The following is a 23,382-nucleotide window of genomic DNA, read 5'->3' on the forward strand; positions in this document are numbered from 1 at the left end:
GTGAAAGTACAGTATTAGAGACAGGAAGTTGAAGCTTGTTTTGCGTGTGTGTGTGTGTGTGTGTGTGTGTGTGTGTGTGTGTGTGTGTGCGTCAGATGACAGTCCCCGTGGTATGTGTGCGTGCATGCAGCGTCGCGTTTTGTAACACCGCCGCGTCACCTGCCCATGTAAGGAGTGGCATGCACGCCTGACCCAGTTGTTGAGTCGAGCTGTGGCCGCTACCCTCCCTGTATGTGTGTGTGTAGCATGCATACATTCATGTCTGCGCCCATGTTTGTAAGTGTGTGTACGTTAGTATCTTTATTCATGGTGACAGTGTGCGTATGGGACAAGTGTAACAATCAAGGCGTGTGTGTGTGTGTGTGTGTGTGTGTGTGTGTGTGTGTGTGTGTGTGTGTGTGTGTGTGTGTTTTCCCTTTTCCCTCTTATTTATTGGCCAGCACGATTATATATCCGAAATCATGTTACAACTGCTCTACGTAAAGAAAATTAGTATTATTGAATGGTGGGAATCCTAGTTTTGCTACATCAAGGATAAATTGCTTCGAGGGGTTGATAGCTCGCCTCACTGATGCTCATTAAGGGGGGTTTACGTGAGAGTGGTCTTGTCACGGGGCTAAGGATAAACGCAGATCGAGTTTGAGGATGACTTGAACAAATCTGATCATCGCAGAAATGTTTGATTTTCTATTTTTCTCGGAAGGACGAAGAACAAGATTAACACTAAAAAAAAAAAAAAAAGAGCACAAGGACGCTATTGCATTGGTGACATTTAGGGGGCCAACTTAAGATGATGGAGTAGGTCGCCTCTTCGTAATGGCCACAGATATAAGCACACCAGTCAGCATGGGGGCCGCCACCACCCAGTAGCGAAGTGTATCCCGCATTTGCATATTCGAACTTTCACACAACACCTGAAGGAGGCCGAGAGTAGCAGGTAGGGGGAGCGGGTGCGTGTGCGTGTATATAGGATGTGCGTGCATGGCTAGGTGGGGTGGAACTGGAACTAGACAGAATTGGGTTTGTATGGAGGTGTCTTCTGGGGCGGGGCAGCGGGGGAGGGTGTCGAAGTGGTGATTCATGGCGTAGTGTGTCATCGGCGGTGTGTTGGGTGGCAGTCGTCTGCGTGATCCGTGAGGTGGAGAGAAAAAGAAACTGGATGACTCGGAGAAGTTCGACCAATGATACTTTTGTCTGCCTGATTGACACGTAACATGAGACTGAATCATCAGCTGGTATGACCTCAATCGTAACCCGTGCGTAATGCTCATCCTTGGCACATAATAAGATCATTGTGTCGCAGGATAGATGATAGTGGTGTCAAGAAATAAAAATAAACAAGACAAGAGACCGGAACGTCATCTTTATACGCGTGAATATAATTTTCCTCTTACGCCTCGTTGTTTCTGTGTTCCCCAAGGAGAGGCGCCAAAAGAGAGCAACTCCTTTTCTTTCTTGATGCTTTTAATATGGACTCAAACCCGTTTTAACAGGCGAAGCACATCGTCCAAGGAACAACTTCGATCGAAAAGGCAGTAAAAATAAATAAAAATAAAAACACACTGGCACAGTTTTCTCGTGGCAGGAAGCAAGAGAATGACGAATAATTGGGATCACTTCTCGACCACCTATTAAGCCCATCTTTAGAAAGAGTGAAACGATGTGTAGAATGGTCCCCCGGAGCGGCCGCCCCCACCCTTGGCCCTACCCGCGGCGCGCCCCCACCCAGGCAGGCCTAATAATGACCCTCTTTACCTCTTCCTGTGACCCTGAGTGGGCTATAATGTCCTCTTACAACCTTAAAGGGGCCGCCTCGCCAGCCTACACATGGACAGTATCCCCGCCCATATCCTTAGCGAGTTTGTCAGGCTACGAGGCGCGGGTGCGGCGGACGGTAAGAGAAGAGTCGCCGGCAGGGGGTGAGGGGCAAGCAGAAACGATGCATGGCTCTGGTCCCTCGCTCACAATAACCGGTGTGGCGAGGCAGTGTCCCGAGGCTGTGCTCCGACCCACTTAACATTCAGGCCTGTCTTTTGTCCTAGTCCCTGTATGTGTGTGGCGGATGACCTTCCTCACCTGAAGACTTACAAACCCGCCGCCCATCGCCTCTCCCTTTTTGCCTTCCCTCAGCCAACTTCCTACTATTCACCTTGCTCCATGTTAAGCCTCCTTGTATGTAGAGCTGTCTATTTTTTACAGGAAAAGGTGGCAGTCCATGGGCGTAAGAAAAGATAAATATATATACCTGCACCATTCTGCTCCTTGAGGACACCCGGGTTTTCCTACTTTTCAGTTCGGTGTTTTTGCGCCTGAACATTCCTCTTGACATTCAGCTTGTTTTTGCCCGGCAGTAACAGGTCTGGTTATGAAGGAAAAAGACGCATAACTCCAAACAGCCGATGTGTTTTCTCCGCTGATGAGTGGATAGGGACTCGCTTTGTATTGCGATCAGCTATAACGACCTGGTCTAGTTATGTTATTTCCCTGATCTCTCCCGCCCCAACCCCTTCAGCGTGTTTGTTCAGAAAAGGAATGAAAACTTAGATATTTTTATAAAGTTATTTAAGTATAAATTTGCATGCCTATTTTTTCCTCTCAAAGGTGTGTTATTAAGCTTACCCAGCACGGTCACTTGGTCGATGCTGTTGACTCTGGCAGGCGCTCTCCTTGCCCCAAACCTGTTCCCTGGTGTTGTCCTTGAAGACCCCTCCGCGGGGCTCCAAAGCGGAACAGCATCCATATATCTAAATATGATGAAAACTAATGAGTCGATCAAGCATCCTGCAAAAAAGGGAAAGAAGTATAACGCTCAGTTTTTTATAATCTTTGTGAATAAGATTAATAAAGCAAAAACTTTTGAAATGATTCATATTTATGCAAAGCATTACCTTTGTTGAGGAATTTTGTTTCTTATTATTCGCTTCCGATACTGAGGCGGTAAGTTTGGGTGGCCAGATACAGGAGTTTTAAACAGTTCATACGACACAGGCACTGTTGCCAACACCTCGGCGTGAACCAGAACACATTCCTCCTGCCTGAGGTAAGGTGCCGATTGCATCTGACAAGATAATGGTTAGCAATTAGTTTCAACCACTGTTTCGTGAACATACAAATGTCATGGGTCAGGCTTTAATTGGAAACATTGTAACGAAGGCAGGACACGGCGGGCAGGGCGCCGAGGCCTAAGCTCAGCGGCATCCCAATATGACCCAGCAACACCAGGCGAAGGGAAAGTACACCCCGCCATGATTGCCATCCTCAGGAAGGCCGACCACAATACCTAAGCAAATACCTTACCAAGTATGTACTTTACGAGGAAAGTATTGCCAGTGCTTCGCCCCTAATACATTTGCGAACATCTGCTGGATTCTGGCTTCTCGACATCTTCCCTTGTGATCCTGAGTCTCGTGCTCTTGAACGTAGGGTATCGGGGCCTATAGGCAAACATGTGCTTTTAGAGAGGCAAAGTGTCGGAGCTGCCCCTAGGCACGGAGACCTAAGCCAACAAAGAAAGTGCAAGTCACGACCTCTCGTCCTCGTGGCAGGGCGAGCACAGTACGCCAACCCACCGTCAACACTCACTGGCGTACTTTCACTGCTTCTGAAAACTCTCACTCCCAAGCCTCGGAAGGGCGTCTTGCGGCAGGTGTATAGGATGGGGCGTGGGCGACCCTTCTGTTTGCTCCACCACTTGTCACGCGGGACTCATGGGCGCCAGGGCTTAGCCGTCATCTTGGTGGACGCTGAGTGTTTGAATTCCAAGTTAGCACCGCCCATACCTCTCCGGCAGGATTATGAAAACCCTCCCATCGCACAGCTGGAAGATGTTTGCCATAGCCGCCAGGGTTTGTACCTGAGTTGCTACCTGGCCCTCTCCCTCGTCATATTGAAGTCAAGGCTCTTGTCAACATTGCAGTTCATTACGCCCGTCCCTCACCCCCCCCCCCCCCCCTCCTCGCCGCCAACAAGAAGCTGCCGCCACAGAGGTGCTACAAAAAAAAAATGCCTTTGGGTGAAGGTTTTGCCACTCGGGTTCGACATTACTTAGACCGTCTTTAAGAGCACAAAAGAAGCACTTGGGCGTAACTCATTACACGTCAAGAATAATAACCACCACTTTGATTACGTCTGGTGTGTGTTCTTCTTTGTGCTGTGCCCGTTTTCTTTCTTTTGAAGAGTTAATGATGAGTCATTTGCTTGTGTACTTAGAAATTCATGACAGGCGTTTTAATTGTAAAGAAGTTTAGGAACAACTGCATCCAAACCAATGGACACACACACACACACACACACACACACACACACACACACACACACACACACACACACACACACACACACACACACACACACACACACACACACACACACACACACACACACACACACACACACACACACACACACACACACACACACACACACACACACACACACACACACACCTGCGTTGCACAAGCCCCCACATCCCTCCCCGCCCGTCACATCCGTCACAGCCCTACCTTCGCTAACACCAATCATCCCCTCCCCCCCCCCCCCTTTACACCTCCAAGTCTCCTCTCCTTCAGCGTCTCTTTAGGCCGCCGTAACAACGTGTGTGTGTGTGTGTGTGTGTGTGTGTGTGTGTGTGTGTGTGTGTGTGTGTCTCCTCCTCCTCCTCCTCCTCCTCCTCCTCTTCCTTCTCTTCCTCAGTAGTATTACCTTTCAATAATTACCAAACCATCTGTTCCACTCATCTCTATATATTCTGCTGAGGAAGAGATTCATTCATCCTCCTGGACTGATTTGCTAAGAATATCACCAAAAAAATCAAACATGAAATTTCGTTGAATCATTACAGACGAATAAACTACTTTTTTTTTCAAACATTTATTTAGTATTCAAGATTTTGTTATTTTTATTTTTATTTTATTTTATTTTATTTATTTATTTATTTATTTATTTATTTATTTATTTTTTTATTTATTTATTTATTTTTTTTTTTTTTTTGTTCTGTTGGTAATGGTAGTGCTATTTAGCTCTATCACCCTCAAGACTCCTTTGGTGTGAATATTCATCCGGTGTTCCTGTACTGCTTGGCTCTATGCACGGCACACTTCCACCCGACTCAGACAGCTCCGGGAGAAACGTGTTAACGGCACCCCGCCTGCCTTGACCGTATAAAGGACTGTCTCAAGTTCCCTGTTTATTTTTCTTGCGTTTATTTCCTCCTACTCACAAGACGTGTAATAGTGGGGGAGAATGACGAAGAAAAGTATCCGAAATAAAAAGTTGTTACGTCCACGCACCTCTGACGACGTTACTTTTCTGTTTCGTTGTGAGGAGTTTCATTTTATTTGTGTTGGCCGTTACTGTTCGCCCTCCGCTGCCTGGAGACGCCAGGCACCCGCCCCGCCCGGCCCGGCCCGGCCCTCCACTACCCTGGTAGGGCACACACAAGGCCTCGATGAGCTTGAATATGGAGCAGCCAGTGATCCCTTTAGTACCCTGCTCTCTGACCCCGCCACCACAAGCATGTGGGGCCAAGTTACAGGCGATATATAGACATGTTCTACTTAGCTGTATATAATTTATATCTTGAAAGTGAATACTACTTGTTAGGCTGTTCAAAATTATTTTGTTGACTTACTCAAAATTTAACCTACTGAGAAAAAAAATAAATACAACGCTATAAGAACGAGACAAGGTGTGTCTGCCCGAGGCTGTCCTCGTGTCACCCTCATTAAGCCTCTTTGTAGCCTCTGCGACAAGACTACTACAACGTGTTTTCCAGCCGAAAGAGGCGATGCCTTCTTCAGGAGAAGGATGTCTCTGGACGCTCCTTATGGGCATGATTTCCATTCTAAACTATCTGCCAGAGCTCGCCCAGCGTGAGGGTAAGGGAGGACGGAGACAATATGTGTACACACAGGTTGTCACGGTGCTCGGACAGGGGTGGGCAGCCATCAGTGCCTGGGACCCTGTGCCATGCAGCCCTGCCGAGGGAAGATGTCTTTTCCTAGGGATCCCTGTAAATGTGTGGTTGTGGGTGCTCCATGGCGTGGCTCATCCAGGAGCGGAACCTTTCCTTTGCGGGGTCCCTGAACCCCGAATTTACGGTGCTGGATACCCCGGCCCGAAGTCCTGATGATAATCTTGACCGAGGACCGAGGCATCCTGGCCCAGGACATATATTGCAACGGCGCGACACTGATAGACACTGATCTCAGGTCTAGGTGTGACCGCGAGACTGTCACGTTAAAATGAGAGGACTGGAACATGTAAGTAAGGATGGATGTTTCACAATAGTTGATACATAGTTTCTTCTCTTTAAAAAATAAAGTATGTTGAAGATTTTACAAACACTAGCAGGCAATTGGTCTTGAATTTGAGATCACCTATGCAGCACACATGGCACACATGAATTAAAGGATTAATCATATGATGGCTGGCACATTGATGCTTTGCGGAGAATTTAGCTTGGCGGCCTCCCGTCCCTCCTTGGCCATGACGGCAGCCTTTGCGGCACTCATAACGTCGCCATAAATCAGACAAGTCCGAGACGGAGAAGCTTCGGGGTCTCCAAGCGCCGACACGTAGCCGCGGCGGCCTGCGCGGCATCCCAGCGCCGCCGCGTGTGGGAGGTCCTCGCCTCGGCCTCGTGTTCACTACCTCGCGCCAAGCCGTGTTTTCCTGCTGGCGCGGCGCCGCGGAGCCCCAGCCGCCGCGGAGCCGCTAGCCCGCCTCATTAGCAAGTCATGATCACAAACCATGTTGTTTAATTAACTGGAGAATTTTTCGTATTCTCTTTTCTTCTTAACGTCATCCCACCGCATCCCGCAGCACGTTTTTTGTAGGGAACCTCCTGCGTGGCGGGGCGGCCATTCTGCTGGTCGGTTGGGATTCTTTTGTGCAGGTGTTTTGACGGACGGTCAGACGTTTTCTCGTTTAGGAAGTGCAAGCTTGTGATGGAATGCGTCGGAACTCGAGAAGATATTTATAAGCAATGAGGAAGGTAACTGCTTGTCCAGTGTGTGTGTGTGTGTGTGTGTGTGTGTGTGTGTGTGTGTGTGTGTGTGTGCGTCGTAGCAGATGATACAGGATGTAATGAAGATGACTGGTGATGAACATTTATTACATTTTTCCCCCCAGAGTATGTGGACCGTTGGCTGTAAAAGTAAATTCTTGTTTTTTTTTCTATATATTCCAGTTTCGTTTGCCCATCGGGACCACCAGCATTTAGACAGCTTGTTTTTTTTTAGGCAGGACACAGGGCACAAAAAAAAAAAAAAAATTAAAAAAAAAAAAAAACTACATGCTTCCTAAAAGAATCCAAAGAGGAATAGCGATCACATTCCATTCAAGTACTTTAGTGAGGCATTCATCTGCCATTTCCATAAACGTAACAAATGAGCCCCGATATCAGCAGTAGATTAGACACGACTTTCTCTCGTAGGCTTCCCCTCCGAGTAAGCTGCATTCAAGAAGGCCTCCACCGTTAGGGCCTTGTCGAGAGAGTTGTGAAGCTTCTCCGTTGGTATGAGGGCTTCTGGCGTGTCGTGAGGAAATCCAGATCAGAGGCTCGAGGACTTGCAGGGCGCGTGTAGCTGGATATGGGCATCATGGCCCGCGGAGCCTTACGGAACTGACGAGGCGCGGGAGCTACCGTGGCGCTGGGGGTATTGGGAGGGTGATTAACAGGTTCTGATGGGCGTAGGGAGGCGATAGACTGGTTGAGATCAGCGTTAAGGACTAATGAACTGGTTTTAATGGGCGGGAGGATGCTGAGCTGGCCGGCCGTGGAGTGAGAAGCGGCGCCGGGAGGAGCTCAGTTTGGCGTCCCGCTGAGGGGGCGAGCAGTGGCGGTTGTTAGTGAGTTTACCCGCGGCTGCTGCTACTGGTGCCACTATTGCTAATTCTACTGATGCTGCTACTACTACTACTACTACTACTACTACTACTACTACTACTACTACAACTACAACTATACTACTACTACTAAATCTACTACATCTTTTACTACCTATTTTTACCACTAATAATGTTACTGATGCCGCTGCTGTTTCTTTCTCTTCAGTAACATTAATATTAGTAGTAATAATAGTAATGATGACAATAATAACAATAATGATAATAATAATAATAATAATAATAATAATAATAATAATAATAATAATAATAATAATAATAATAATAATAATAATAATAATGAAAATATAATTCGTTTTTGCAAAGTAGTCAGTTGCCTCACACTTTTCATCATATCTAAAAGTCCGTAGTCGTTTTGTTTTAGTTGCTGCGAAAGATAAGCTTAACTTTTTTCCCCTCCTTGTAATAAAAGAAGTAGCCTGGAACACCCGCCCAGCCCCAGGTGTTGCTCCAGGTGCCCTCCACCCATTAGTACACATTCGTAGGCCCCGAGGCGCCCCACCGAGGGAAGACAGGTGCATCAGCCTCGTTGTGTGCCATCCGGTTTATTATTTGTCATTATTACAGTAATTATTATTATTATTATCATTATCACAGTAGCAGTAGTAGTAGTAGTAGAAGTAGTAGTAGTGGTTGTTGCTCTTGTAGTAGTAGTAGTAGTAGTAGTAGTAGTAGTAGTAACAACAGCAGTGGAAGTAGCAGTAATAGGCTATCTACTTAGGTGTCATTGATCTCGCCGACCAACCCAAGCGGCTCAACACACTCAAGAGCAAGTCAATGAATCAACCACCATTACCTTGTCACAGTGTCGCGGTGTTGCCAAATGAAGGGTGATCCCCAGCCCTCCATGCCACTCCTCCCTCCATCCCTCCCTCCTTGCCGTCATTCCCGCACGGTGTACACGCCTGCACACACGCACAAAAAAAGCCATCCCGTGCCACATGACCCTTGCTGGCGCGGCCCCTTCACTTTCTCGGGCGGGCGTGTCACGCAAGAGAAGTGGGTGACCGTGAAGCCCCGCCGCCCTCCCCGCCGCCACGCGCACGTCAGGACTCCTTAGAAATTCTCTTCTGGATACGATTTTTTCCACGAAGTCTGGTAAAGTACACTTTTTTTTTCTTTTTTTTTCTCCGAACTTTGAAGTATTCCTATTTTTCTCTTCCACGTTTGTTGCTGAGATTTTTCGCAACAAAAGTGAATCGGGGCAAGGTATTCTTCAGGTTTTGTGATCGAAATATATTCTAGTTTTGCTGCCTTGCCTTCACGCTTGGAAGATTAAGCAGAGTTAGAACGGTTGCATATACAGTTACCTGTTTATCACGCTGCCTGACGGTCACATGTGCCATGCCTCGGCCCCGAGCTGCCCCCTGGCCCACACTGGCGCCCCGTCGTGCCGCCTTGAGTGCCTTGCTGTCTACACACGACTGAGCACAAACATTACAACATAATTAAAAGGGTACACGAGTTTCTTGAATTTCCATACTGCGTTGCAATTTCATTTTCCAAACACTGAAGTACCGGTGTCGAGAACGTGATGCTTCGTCTCTTTCTACCAGTATTTATATTTAAGAATATGTTGGAATGATCGGCAACCTTAACGACATGGCGTAAACGTGCCCCATAACCCGCTGTTAAGGCGTCCCAAGCACACCCTGTCGTGGCGGCGGCGCCTAGGCCTCCCCCAGCCCCCTACACGGCCGCCACATGTGCTTTTCCGTTCAATGAGATCATTTTCCTCACAGACCTAGGATAATTATACTTTACTTAGGGTATTTGCCTTCTGGGCTTCACTTTTTGTGCTTCTAATTAGCATAAGATCCATTTACTTGTCGGCCACTGGACAAAAACCGTTTCGCCGCGAGCCAACCGCTTCCCCTGCGGCAGGGGGGCCTGCTGGCCACGCCGCGCCGCCCGCCGGGACGACACCTGCGTGGCTCCCTGCGAGGCGCTCTGCGAAGTGGGCCACCGCGTCCACCCACTCGCAGCGACAAGGACTCGTGTGTGTGTGTGTGTGTGTGTGTGTGTGTGCGTGGTTTTATATATATATATATATATATATATATATATATATATATATATATATATATATATATATATATATATATATATATATATATATATATATATATATATATAAGAACCTGATAGACAGTTATGATAAGGCCATTATGGAAGACTTCACATTCATATCACTTGACTAAATATTCTCAAATAATTGTTCAGCGTGGAGAATATTGATTTAAAGGGAATATCTAATTGCGTCATGGATCTGATAGCACAGGGCGACCTGAAAAAGTGTCTGGTAGGCCTAAGGCGACCAGGCCAAGGAGGAGGAGTCCTCACCTGCCGCCCGCCGCGCTGGAGGAGGGCGGCCAGGTGGGGAGCCGCTTCCGTCCCGCGACTTGTTAACTCCTGCCGCACCTAATTTTGTGGCACCCTAAATGGCCGTTACGCCCTGTTCGGCAGTACTCGTCGCGGAGGGTAGCCGTGTCTCCTCTCATTAGGGTGACCGAGAACATTAATAAAGAGAAGATTATACGGCGGCGAGAGAGGCCAGGACAGGGACGCCAGGCTGAGGAGGAGGCGGTGCAACGCTGGATGTATCAGGGCAATGAGGTCTGTCTTGACTCACGCCACCTGACTCACCCTCACGCGGCCCCGGGACGAAAAGAGATGTCTGGTAATGCACTGCCGAAGGATTCAATCAAAGAGGTTAAGCCCAATATATGTGCGAGGCTCTTCTGGTCATGTTCTTAATCATGTCTCACTCTTCCAACGGGATTAAGCACAGAGGGATTAGGTCAGCTCTTTCCCATAATAATTTTGCTCCTTTCTCTTGTGGATTGCAAGAGATGGTAGCTCTAGTTTCTTCAAAGCCGTGATTATTTTTTACCATCACATAATCTGAAATCTCTTGCAAGCATTACACAGTCTTGCCCCCTGGTCACCACCACAACCGCCACCACCACCACCACAACCGCCACCACCACCACCACCATTAAGGGAGAGGAGTAGGTCAGGATTGAGCACGACAGGTCAAGGCAGCTGTGACCACTTCCTTTCCTCACCAACATCTGTTTCTCTTCTCCTTCACCACCTCCATCACCTTGTTTGTAATGCCCAAAACAATTACCTTGCCCCCCTCCTCTCACACACACACACACACACACACACACACACACACACACACACACACACACACACACACACACACACACACACACACACACACACACACACACACACACACACACACACACACACACACACACACACACACACACACACACACACACACACACACACACACACACACACACACCTAGTACTTTTGTTATGTTCGTTTTTGTCTTTCCAAGTCACGACAGTTTTACTTTTGCCAAGCACACACTCAGATGTCAGTCACCGCCCTGCCAATTCCCGTCCCTGACAAAGACGCAGTGCTTTCAAGTGCCTCTTAAAGATCTCGTCCTTCTCTTCCCTTGTTTAGGTGATTTAGAGAGTTTAGGTAAATGATGATCAAGGATATTTGCTAATTTTTCCAATCATTATAACTCAAAACACTTATATAGTATCAAGATTTAAGACTAGATAGCTAACAGTAACGTACATTCAAAACACCAGTATTTATCAGTTAGTTGTTATATATTAGCTTGAGACTATAGTAAATAACGCCTTTATGCAAGAAATAGATGTTTCCTTAATACACTTGAGCTGAAAGTAGATTATATAACCCGTTGGCAGAAGAGAGGAAGGAATGTAGACTTCAGGTTGTTTCTGGGCAAGGCGGGTGTAGGAAGGAGCTCCAGGAAAGAGTCTCGGGTCGTGGTGCGGGGCGTGGAAAGGTTAAATAAAGGGAAGAAGGGTCGGCAGCGTGCAGACAGAGGCCGGGGTAAAGGGGCATGGGAAGACGGCGCTGAAGGCAGGAAGGGCAGGCAAAGTGGAAAGGAAAGGAACACGTCTTGATCTTGCCTGCGCCGCCTGTCATCACTTTTCTCTCCTCTCCTCTCATTCCTTTCACTTTTCTTTTCCCTTTCCATCAGCCTCCCCCTCCTTCCCTCCCCCCCCCCTCCCCTTCATGAGTCTGGGTTCCATGAGAGTGTGCGTTTAAGCCAAATTAGCATAAGTAATGACTGCCCAAAATGTTCATCTTACCTGCCCGCCCGTGTAAAGGTTTTCGATTGTTTGTGAAGGGTTCGGTTGGCAAGGAAAGTGAAGTGAAAGGAGTGGAAGGAAAGGGCGATTTGTTGCTTTGCTTCTGCTTCTGCTGGTGTTGTTGAGCAGTTGTTTTGTTTTGTTGTTTTACTTTTAATGAGGATAATTATTGCTCTTCTCTGTGTTAAGGGAAAGGATTGCTCGTGTCATGCTCATCATTAGGAATAAGGTATCTCTTCTTTATTATCATTATCATCATTATCTCTTCCTCCTTCTCCTCCTCATCATCATCATTATCACTTGCATCCTCATCCTCCTTATCCTCATCCTTCTCTTCTTTTTCTTCTCATTTTCTTCCTTTTTTTCTCTCCTCCTCCTCCTCCTCCTCTACCTTTCTCTGCTCCTGCTGGTGTTGTTGAGCAGTTGTTTTGTTTTGCTGTTTTACTTTTAATGAGGATAATTATTGCTCTTCTCTGTGTTAAGGGAAGGGATTGCTCGTGTCATGCTCATCATTAGGAATAAGGGATCTCGTCTTTATTATCATTATCATCATTATCTCTTCCTCCTCCTCCTCATCATCATCATCATTATCACTTGCATCCTCATCCTCCTTATCCTCATCCTTCTCTTCTTTTTCTTCTCATTTTCTTCCTTTTTTTCTCTCCTCCTCCTCCTCCTCCTCTACCTCTCTCTGCTCCTGCTGGTGTTGTCGAGCAGTTGTTTTGTTTTGTTGTTTTACTTTTAATGAGGATAATTATTGCTCTTCGCTGTGTTAAGGGAAAGGATTGCTCGTGTCATGCTCATCATTAGGAATAAAGGATCTCGTCTTTATTATCATTATCATCATTATCTCTTCCTCCTCCTTATCATCATTATCACTTGCATCCTCATCCTCCTTATCCTCATCCTTTTCTTCTTTTTCTCATTTTCTTCCTTTTTTCATCTTCTCCTCCTCTACGTTTCCATTATATTCCCCTCGTTCCTCATCCTTTTCCTCATCTTTGTCCTCCTTATCCTCAACATTCTCTTCTTTTTATGCTTCTTTTTCTCCTCCTTCACCCTCTGTACCTTTTCATTCCCTTTTTCTTTACTTCCCCTCATTCCTCATCCTTTTCCTCATCTTCATCCTCCTTATCCTCACCATTCTCTTCTTTTTATGCTTCTTTTTCTCCTCCTTCACCCTCTGTACCTTTTCATTCCCTTTTTCTTTGCTTCCCCTCATTCCTCATCCTCTCCTCCTCTCCGTGCCTCAATACCCCTTCTCCCATCGTCGCCACATCCAACAGCCCCTCGTCACGCTCAATCTCCGGGCCATAAATCTCTCCTAAGCATTATTTACCCGTAATAAGATGAAGTGATGGCGTTGCGACCTCCGTAAAGGGCACTTGAAAGGGACAGTTTCGGGACGGCCTTCTCGACCTCAAGATGATGGAGACGAGCAATACCTTCTCATCGTGAGCAAAGCACTCTTGAAATTATACCGGTTCTCTCCTTCCTCCCTCCTTCCTCCTTCCTTTTCTCCTTCTTCCTTTCCTCCCGAAATTGACCTCTCTTTTTGGCCACCTCTTTTGATTTTTTTTTTTTTTTTTTGTAGGAGCAGCGAGTAGCGGGCTTTTTTTTTATTATTGTTTCCTTTTTTTTGTGCCCTTGAGCTGTCTCCTTTGTTGTAAAAAAAAAAAAAAAAAAAAAACTTGAAGTATACATACATAGTTCTCAGCTGTGGTGCTACATGGTATTTAGACGTTACCATCACAGGTGCGCCACACGTAAGCTAATATGAGGTGCAGGTGTATTGTGTTGGGAGTCTGTTTAAGGGTAAGCGTGACTCTGAATGACTGAAAACTGCTGTAAGAGAATATTAGAGAGCGTAGGGGCAAACATCTATCTCTCTATCTATCTATCTCTAGCTCTCTCGTGCATCACTCCCTCAGGCTCAGTATTTTTTTCGTGTCGTGCTGCGTTGAGGCGTCCTGTGTCAAGGCGATGCGACGGCTCCTTTTGTTTTGGTCCTTTCGGTGGTGGTGTGGTCCTGGTGGTGATGGATCAGATTTTTCCTTCCCTCTGGCTGCGTGCCTTGAGTGGAGAGGCGGGTGGAAGGGCAGGTGTAGGGGTGGGCATGGGGAAGGAAATGGGCGTATCGGCTGTATCTGGGAGGTAGGGTGGGCGTGATGCGATCCCTGGATGATAACCTTACACCACGCCTCCAGCCATAGGGACAGCACACCCTCCACGGCCCCGACGCTCCGCTGGGATGGGGTGAATAATTACGGAGAGGATGGGGTGAGAGAGAGAGAGAGAGAGAGAGAGAGAGAGAGAGAGAGAGAGAGAGAGAGAGAGAGAGAGAGAGAGAGAGAGAGAGAGAGAGAGAGAGAGAGAGAGAGAGAGAGAGAGAGAGAGAGAGAGAGAGAGAGAGAGAGAGAGAGAGAGACGCAGATGATGTTATTGAAATATGAGGTAAGAAATGAGTGACAGTGTGGAGAGGAGGAAGAAGGTCGCTGTCAACCCCCCCACCCCCCGTTTCCTTTTACACACACACACACACACACACACACACACACACACACACACACACACACGTATACACACACCCCACCCCACCTATGACCCAAAAATTTCATGTCCCTCCTTGACCTTCTGTCACACCCGAGACAAGACAACCCGGGGCGCGATAATGATCACCTGGGGCTCTATATGACACACACACACACACACACACACACACACACACACACACACACACACACGCACTCACCTGTGGATGCTGCCCAGGTATCAACACTCCGGCCAGGTGTGCATAATGGCGATGACTGGTGAATCGAGGAGGAATATACTCATAAACAACAAGCGCGAATCGCCCTTGACTAACTAACACTCAAACAGGCGCAGGATTGGACGAGAGGAGCTTTGGTGCCATGAAAAAGACGGCGAAGAGCTTGTTCAGTCCCGTCGAGGTGCCGGAGTGTGTCTTTCGGGGCTCACGTCAGGTTGAAAAGAGGAAATTATTGGTTATTGGCCGTCAGATCACAAACAGGGCAGCCCGGCATCGCTCCCCCGCCGGCCCCGAGAGTGATGTTTATTGTGCCCTGATTATAGTTATTACGAAGACCGGCTTATAGTGGGGCGGGGCGCGTCTTAGAGAGGTTTACCGTGTCCCTGGGAACAGCGCCGTGAGGAGGAGGAGGAGGAGGAGGAGGAGGAAGAAATGGATGAGGATTAGGATGATAAGGAAGAGGAGAAAAAGAAGCAGTAGGAGGAGGAATTCATATATGTGGGATGTGGTTGGTATGTGTTTGCTTGTCTGTGTGTGTGTGTGTGTGTGTGTGTGTGTGTGTGTGTGTGTGTCCGTCCGTCCGGGGATTAGCTATCGCGTTATGCCGCATTACCCCCTCACACACGCCCCGTCGTGCCGCCTTTCATCGGTGCGCGGCGCGGCGGTCACCTGCGCCTCGCTCACTCACTCCGTATCGCACGCTTGCCAGTCTTCATAATCTTATCACACGTTCACCTGGTTTGTGATTTGGAGAGAGGGTAGAGGGAGGGAGGGAGGGTTTAGTTGGTCCACCTGTGTACCCGAACCCAGGCCCGAACCCTCACCCACTCGCCCCTGAACCCCGCGAGGAGGGATTGGCCCAGCAGGCGGCGTTTCATCAACCTGTCCTTGTCGTCCCAAGAGGAATTCCTGTCTTTCACCTCCTGCCGCGTCACAAAGGCTCCACACGCGGATAACCCTCTAATTAGAAGATTTTTCACCTGTCTCTTGATGCCCCGGACTCCTGTCTGAGGATGTATCCCTTTGAGATTTTGCTCATTGAGGTGTTATTGAATTCGGATGATATGTGAGGGTATTTTTTTTTCGCACCCATTGTTCAATTTCTCGAAGGACGTAACCTCCTGACTTTAGGTTATGTTGGTGTTTGCAAGTATCAGTGTCTCGTTTGTGGCATTCTTCAGGAGTCAGTACTTTCCAGCGTGGTCCACAGGGCGTATATAAGATGGTGCCCTGCCTGGACCCTGCCTGGACCCTTCTGGAGTGTGAGAGTACATCGGGACACGGGTCAGGTCGGCGCCGCGTAAGGGACCGAGGGTACAGTACCGAGGGGGTACACGCGGCGGGCCACCTAACGGGCTTCCTCCTCTCCCGGGAAGTGGATTGTGATAAGGTGGAATTGTGAAAGTCGGGCTATAATGGCACAATAAAGTTTTCTGTTGACACTCGCTTCGGCCGTGTCTCTTCCCCTTCGTGTGGGCGCTTTGCTGCCTGACGCCCTTCCCGTGTACCCTTCACACCAACAAACACTCTTATCACTCCCCGCCCTTCAATCACCACTGCCGCGTGCCTTTAATGGACAGCAATAAGTCAACATTTTCCTGAATCTCCATACTGCCTCGGTAGGGCGGTGCGTGTCGAAATTACTAAGCGAAATATAAATGTGAATTGTTTTATTGTGGCTCCGTGCTCCTCCTCCCTCCCGACTCCTGAGTTATGGCAGCGCTTGGGCTCGTCTTGTATGTTGTTCAGTTTTATTTCTTCCCCCCAGCCACTCCTAGCCCCCCTCTCACCCCTGAAGTAGCTCCTCCTTCACATTCGCCTCAAACGTACCCAGGGCCTCGCGTTTCCCCACGTAGCAGTCTTTTGTTTACGTTGTGTACCAGCAATAATATGTTAACACTTCTTGCACCGTACCGTCGGGGCTTGCGATATATCAGTCTACGGTTCCTGTTGTACGCCAGCAAGCACATAACAACGTGGCCATAATTCACACACACGCCTCCACACCTGGTCCTCGCCGCCTCTCTGCCCTCCATCACACACCTGAGCCTCGGTGTCCCTTCAGCATCCTGCCCCGCCCGCCCCCTCCTTCCTGCGCCGCGGATTAAAGTTCGACATCCTGTGTAGGACGCTGGTACCCTACTTTTTCCTGTCCAGGACAACAGCTGGGGGCACGGCAGGTGCTTCCCAGGTGTTGGCAGGTGTTTCGTACAGGTGTGCTCATTTATAGTTGCTGGACAATCATCTGTACACAAATTGGTCGTTTTAAGAAGTTGAATATTATTTATTATTATTATTATTATTATTATTATTATTATTATTATTATTATTATTATTATTATTATTATTATTATTATCAAAATTGTTGTTATTATTATTTATCCATATATATATAATATGCCTATAATCACTTTACAATCAATACATTCAAAGCCCTCTCTCTCTCTCTCCTCTCTCTCTCTCTCTCTCTCTCTCTCTCTCTCTCTCTCTCTCTCTCTCTCTCTCTCTCTCTCTCTCTCTCTCTCTCTCTCTCTCTCTCTCTCTCTCTCTCTCTCTCTCTCTCTCTCTCTCTCTCTCTCTCTCTCTCTCTCTCTCTCTCTCTCTCTCTCTCTCTCTCTCTCTCTCTCTCTCTCTCTCTCTCTCTCTCTCTCACACACACACACACACACACACACACACAGAGGCAATGTAGTCACCTCTTATTAGACACAATCAAGTTACAACTACAAAAACGGGAGTTCACTCAAAAACAACAAAAAACACCAGTAAACCTAATTTTTTTTATCTTTCTTTGCAGGTACGTAGTGTTCAAAACCGGAGTTGTTGGTGATGGTGACCTGGTGATGGTGACCTGGTGATGGTGACCTGCTGGTGATGGTGAGTGTGGCTGACCTGTTTTGTGTCAGAGTGGAGCGGGTGGGTGGCTCGTGTGACCTGCCTTGCCGAGAGAGAAATCTTTATATTCAAAAAGTTAGAGAACGAAATGTGTGCAAGGTGAGGGCAGGATTTCGCAGGTCGAGTTCGGTGTGGGGGGAAACTTGAATTTTGCACGTTTCTCTATAAATACTTTCCTGGAGCCAGACAGTGCTTTTTTTCTTTGTGTCTGTGTGTGTGCGTGTGTTTGTTTGTCTGTCTGGCCATCTACCTGTTTGTTCCTCCCGCCTGCAAATCTCTTATTGAGGTATGTTGTATTTTCCGGAACTGCGTCGTTAGTAAAGATAACGAAGTGTGAAACCCTACGCTGAGATAAGGAAGAGGTGGTAACGTACGGGTGGTGTGTGTGTGTGTGTGTGTGTGAGTGTGTGTGTGTGTGTGACGGAGTTTAGTGTTGAAATGGGACTCGCGGAATACATTAGTGGCGTCGACGAACGTGACCACAAATGAATAATGTGTTCTTTGTTTTGTCGAGTGGCCGCGTGCAGGAGGTGGCCAGTTCCCGTCACTCCAGCACTCTGAGAGGAGGACAGGAGGGCCAGGTGGAGACGAGTTGCCCCAGGCCTGGTTTGGTTGTACGGCAAGTCACTGAATTGGAAATCAGCAACATTCCTACTGATTCTGAACCCAAATGACTTGTTTGTTGGGTTCTTATTTGTTCACTTTTGGAGAATATAGTTAAAAAGTATGTCTTAAACTTTCCTTGTTTATCTTATGTATAGTAATGTGCTACAAAGCTTTGCGTTAACAATAAGTGCAAACTTTTACTTTATTTCTTAAACTCAACATATTTTTAGACTGTAAATATGCTTCGTGTACTATTAGGACATTGTTGTAGTAACATCCTTGTCCCGCGGCAATTAGGCATCAGGGCCCGGCTATAATTAGGGCACAGAACATTCCTCGGGCCGGGGTGGGTGGCGTCGGCCCTCGGGTCCTGCCTGTCCCCCGTGTACCAAGATCCGTCCGCGCCCGGTGTGTTATAATTTAGAGCCGCACCTTTTACTGCGTCCCTTGCTGGCATGTGTCTTGTTGAATATTACCGAGGCAAGACCTGGGTGGTAAATCGTGTAAAATACCTGAAATAGTAAATATCCTTCCTCGATCCATTAGTGATGCTGAAGACGGATCCGTATTTAGCTCCACTTGAATCATTCTAGAGAGTTAGTCAAACAAAAGTGCAGTATTGATGAGAGACGCAAAGCAGCTTTCCCTAATTGCTCGCCGAAGATTATGAAATGTTGTGCAGCTGGTGATCCTCCTCTTCAAGCCCTGAAGTGGTAGTCGTTACGTGGTAGCTTCGCGAGTCTTCACATGAGAGGCGGTTAGCTTAGAACGATCTTCTGCATTCCATTTTTTTTCTGGGGTTGAGCTCAAGGTCGGAGGAGGGGTTGCGGTGGGCAGGAGGCGTCGGTAGAGGTGGCGCCCCTTGCTCCCTTGATGTTGTCGCGATGGTTGGTGAGGAGGAAACCTTACAGTGGAGTGCCCCTTACGAAGACGAGGAGCTGGAGTTAGAGGCTTGTTGCTGAAGGTAAAATTTCATGCAGAAGAGGCTTAAAACGTGGAGGTGAGGAGGAGTCCCTTGCGGCGAATATGCTACGTGCTTGTTGTTGGCAGTAGCAAGCGAGTGGTAAGAGGCATGAATGAGCTGAGGCTGAATCGCCCTGCATCACGCCACACAAACATAAATATCAACCTCGTCAGTTGTTCCGGTCTGCTGCTCGCCGCGCGTATTGCATGTGGCTGTACAACTTCTTACACTCAGGCGCTGGGTGAGTATGAGAATGCGAGCTAAAATTGGACGTGTGTTGAAACTGCATGGCTGATTAGGAATGAAACGGCGTTGAGGGGAGAGGGGGAGGGGGGAGAGGAGGGCAAAGGAGGCAGTTGGAGGCTGAGGCGCAGAGAAGCTGAATAATGGAGGTTGTTGCGGGATGCTGCTGGTGTTGGGCGGGCCGGGGGCAGGTGAGGTAATTGGTGTTGCCACTGGTTCTCCTGAGCAGTACTTTTCAGGCGTGTGGAGTTGCCGCAGGACACGACGAGCCTTGAAGTCCTGTGTTATCCGTTGTCTTCCTCCTCCTCTTACGCCTCCTCCTCCTCCTCCTCCTCCTTCTCCCAACTAGTGCTACTTATATATGCTGGTACTGATAGATTTGATGATTCTACCGTGGATTTGATGTATAGTCCATTATTATTGGTTAGGTTGTTTTGGTTGTGAAGAGAGAGAGAGAGAGAGAGAGAGAGAGAGAGAGAGAGAGAGAGAGAGAGAGAGAGAGAGAGAGAGAGAGAGAGAGAGAGAGAGAGAGAGAGAGAGAGAGAGAGAGAGAGAGAGAGAGAGAGAGAGAGAGAGAGAGAGAGAGATGACGTGACCCATTACGACACAAACGAACTCCCAGGGGCGCCGTTCGAGTCGCAGGGTTCACGTAACTGCGGCGGAACTACACGTTGCGTATCACATTCCTGCGGGAGGCGGTGAGACGTTGCATCACCTGGCCTTCACGATGCTGCCTTCGTGTATTGTTGCAGATGAGATTAAAGAAGCTAGAACTCCTCGCCTCAGTAAACAAAACTTAACCTCCTGAGTGGCGTCCCCTGTGGCGTTCAGAGAAGTAAGCTAAAGGCCAAGACGCTTCAGGTATTTTGAAGTGAATTCGCTGCCTGGATTATAACCGGCGTAAATATCGAGGGCAAAAATATAGATACATAATCCTGCAGATAGGAGAACAGGTTCGTCGCAATAAGGTGTACCTCTGAAGGAATTTAAATTATAAGGTGCGTTATCCTGCTTCCCAGGCTCCCAGCGAGTACATCGGAGTCATGGAGATGTTGACTATGACTGCCTTACCTTGGTGCTGCAGGTGTGTGGAGGATCATAGCATGCACCTTGTCAATGGCACACCTGGCCGGGGCACATGATGCACCGGCCGTTCACGTACGCCGTACACGTGTAGCCCTCCACGGGGACCACACTAACCTGGCGCGGTACGAGCCACCCGCCCTGAAATGTAAGTCACCTGCCGCCCACTTAATCGATGAGGCAACAGGTGGCGAGAGCAGCGAAAGCACCCACCTGTGCATGGGCCTCGTGTTGCCTAATCCCTGGGTGGGCCGGGAGGCGGGCCGCCCGGGACTGGGGGAGGGGAGGGAATCCTGCCACACCTGGATTCCTACAGCGACCTTGGGCACCTGCCCCTCTCCCTCCTCCTACGTCAGTGGGGCCCCACATGCGGTTGACCAATGATAGAGTGCGGAGGAGTCTAGCTGCCCTCTGGTCATCCTCAGACATTGCTATAAGGCTCGGCTCCGAGATAGAGAAGCAGATATTCCCCCGCGGATGGCCTCCTCGCATACCAACACTAATTTGGAGACATGCTTCGCTTTGCTTTCCACTTCAACCTTCCACCTTGTCGTGGTGTCTTTTTATAGTATTCCGCATGGCAGAGCAGCAGACAAACGACCGTCGAAAGTAACGCTGTTTACCTTGTGGCAGAGAGACCGTCGGTGCAAGCGGCCGGACGGAGCAGTGCGCGCGTCCTCCCCGCCCTCACATCCTCCCCTCCTTGCAGGCCCCACGGCTCCCCGCCTCCTTGCTCTCCGCCCATTCATGAGTTCATTCATCAGCCTCAATCCGCGACGCATTAAATACTCCAGTGATGATCATTCGCCTTGTAAGCAAATGTTCATATGATATATTTCTTGATTACACCTTCTCAAACTCGCTTCAAGAACACATTTAGCATATTATCCCGTCTTTGAAATACACCTCTACCTCCATATGCATGCGTGTGTTGCATAGTCACTCATCATTAGCACTCTGATCATCACTATAGCTACTGTTTCTTCCTTCACCTTGCCTCGGGCTCGCCAGTACTGCAGTCCGTAACACCGGCCGCTGGTATTGCTAATGAAGCGTCGTACCCCTCACTCATCCCTCATCAGGAGCTCCGTCTTATCTCCATACAAGCTCATCCCGTCATACTCAATCCCATTTCTACCTTCCACCATCACCACTCCTCCCCTCCCTTTCGACCTACCCACGGCACATCTCCCTTTCTCTCTCTGCTACCAGTACTCCCGAACCCACGCTTACTCACAATCCACGCCATGATTACAGTACTTTTTTCAGCCGTCCAGACAGTGAACCCCTAACTGACCAGCATGTACCTGAGCATTTATTGAAGACACCGGTGGCCGCCAGGTGGTGTTCCCATATCATCAGTAGCCAGAGCAGGTAATTGGGATGGCAGCAATCGGTGTAGCCCTTATGCAACAAAGGTGTGCTTGAGGTGCTGAGACCTGCAAGACACAGGTGGTGAGGAATGCCGCCGTCCTTGTACTGCTTAAGTAGGTAAGAAAGGGTCTCGAGTGGACTCCTAACTAGTAAATACGGAGAGTACTAGCGGGGGGAAGGAGGTGAAGGGAGGGAGTGACAGGCGGAGAAAACAGGGACGCGAGGTACGAGATGCAGGCGGCAAAGCGTAGAGGAATGTACCGTGAGGAGAAATGCGAGGGAATCGTCGATCGTCCTCGTACCAATATTGTTGTTTGAAGATCGCACGGTACGAAAACGTGATTTAAGACCCTTTTTTTGTGTGTGCATGGGTTGGAAAGAGAGAGAGAGAGAGAGAGAGAGAGAGAGAGAGAGAGAGAGAGAGAGAGAGAGAGAGAGAGAGAGAGAGAGAGAGAGAGAGAGAGAGAGAGAGAGAGAGAGAGAGAGAGATGAGTGCGAATGAGTGAATGAGTGAGTGGTGAGTGAGAGGGGCAGAGTCAGCGACAGGAAGCTGGGATAAGCACAAACACCCTCGACCAATGCCATCTAATCCGTTGACGATGTGAAGCCTGATTTGAAAAGCTGGAAGACTGTCACGGAGGGCGACGTGACACAGCTGCTGGCGAGGGGATCAGCGATGGACTCAGCGCCATGACCTCTCCGCCGTGTTCTCCGGGATGGCAGTCACATCGGCAGCACACGAGACGCCGCGAGGGACAGTCATTGGGCGAGCAGCGGCGAGGGGAGGTGTGGCCACGGCGAGGTGTAAGATTGACGCCTGGGCTGATTCCCGCCGCTTGAGTGTGGTGCGAAGTATCAGGGTTTAGGGATCTTGTTTACCTGCTTTCAGTAACTGTCGGGGTGTAACGCGTTCCCACGTATCCGACGAGAAAAGCAAATGTTGAAATGTGGCGTAGACGGAGTAAGTTGCTGATGCAATCGCGAGTTTTCCCAAGTACTGTGATGTCTGTTGGTCAATAAAACTGGCTTTGCCGCATCGCTGAGCGTCAGTAGAGAAACTTGAGTGCGTCGGGCCGCGGATGCCACCTAGCAGTGACTGATAGTGTCGTTGCGTGTTGGACCCGCCGTGGGAGCAACCCTTCCCCAGGCATGGCAAGCACCTCCGTGGTCAGGAGTCCGCATCTCAGCAGCAGCCTCGGTTCATTCCAACACGTAAGTCTAAGATATGCTCATTGGGCTCTTCTAGATTTCTGTTGGCTGAGAGTAGCTGATTTGCTTTCTTTTTTTGCCTAGTGCATTTTACCTCCTTTTTCCTCCGCTTATTCCATGACCAAAGTGTTTTATTGAACAAGGCATGCAGTCTTCCTAGCGCTGACGCTGATGC

General features: G+C 48.5%; 1 protein-coding gene across 1 annotated transcript in view; it reads left to right on the plus strand.

Moving 5' to 3' along the window:
* Nucleotides 1–22,761: 22,761 nt before the first annotated feature.
* LOC127007108 (uncharacterized) overlaps nt 22,762–23,382 on the plus strand; it is a 115,098-nt gene continuing 114,477 nt past the window's right edge. The window contains exon 1 of the mRNA XM_050877720.1: nt 22,762–23,210. Within this exon, the coding sequence (XP_050733677.1) occupies nt 23,148–23,210 (63 nt within the window). The 5' untranslated portion in view covers nt 22,762–23,147. The remainder of the gene's footprint in view (nt 23,211–23,382) is intronic.

This window comes from Eriocheir sinensis, chromosome 34, assembly GCF_024679095.1.
Source record: "Eriocheir sinensis breed Jianghai 21 chromosome 34, ASM2467909v1, whole genome shotgun sequence".
In the NCBI taxonomy this organism is placed as follows: Eukaryota; Metazoa; Arthropoda; class Malacostraca; order Decapoda; family Varunidae; genus Eriocheir; species Eriocheir sinensis.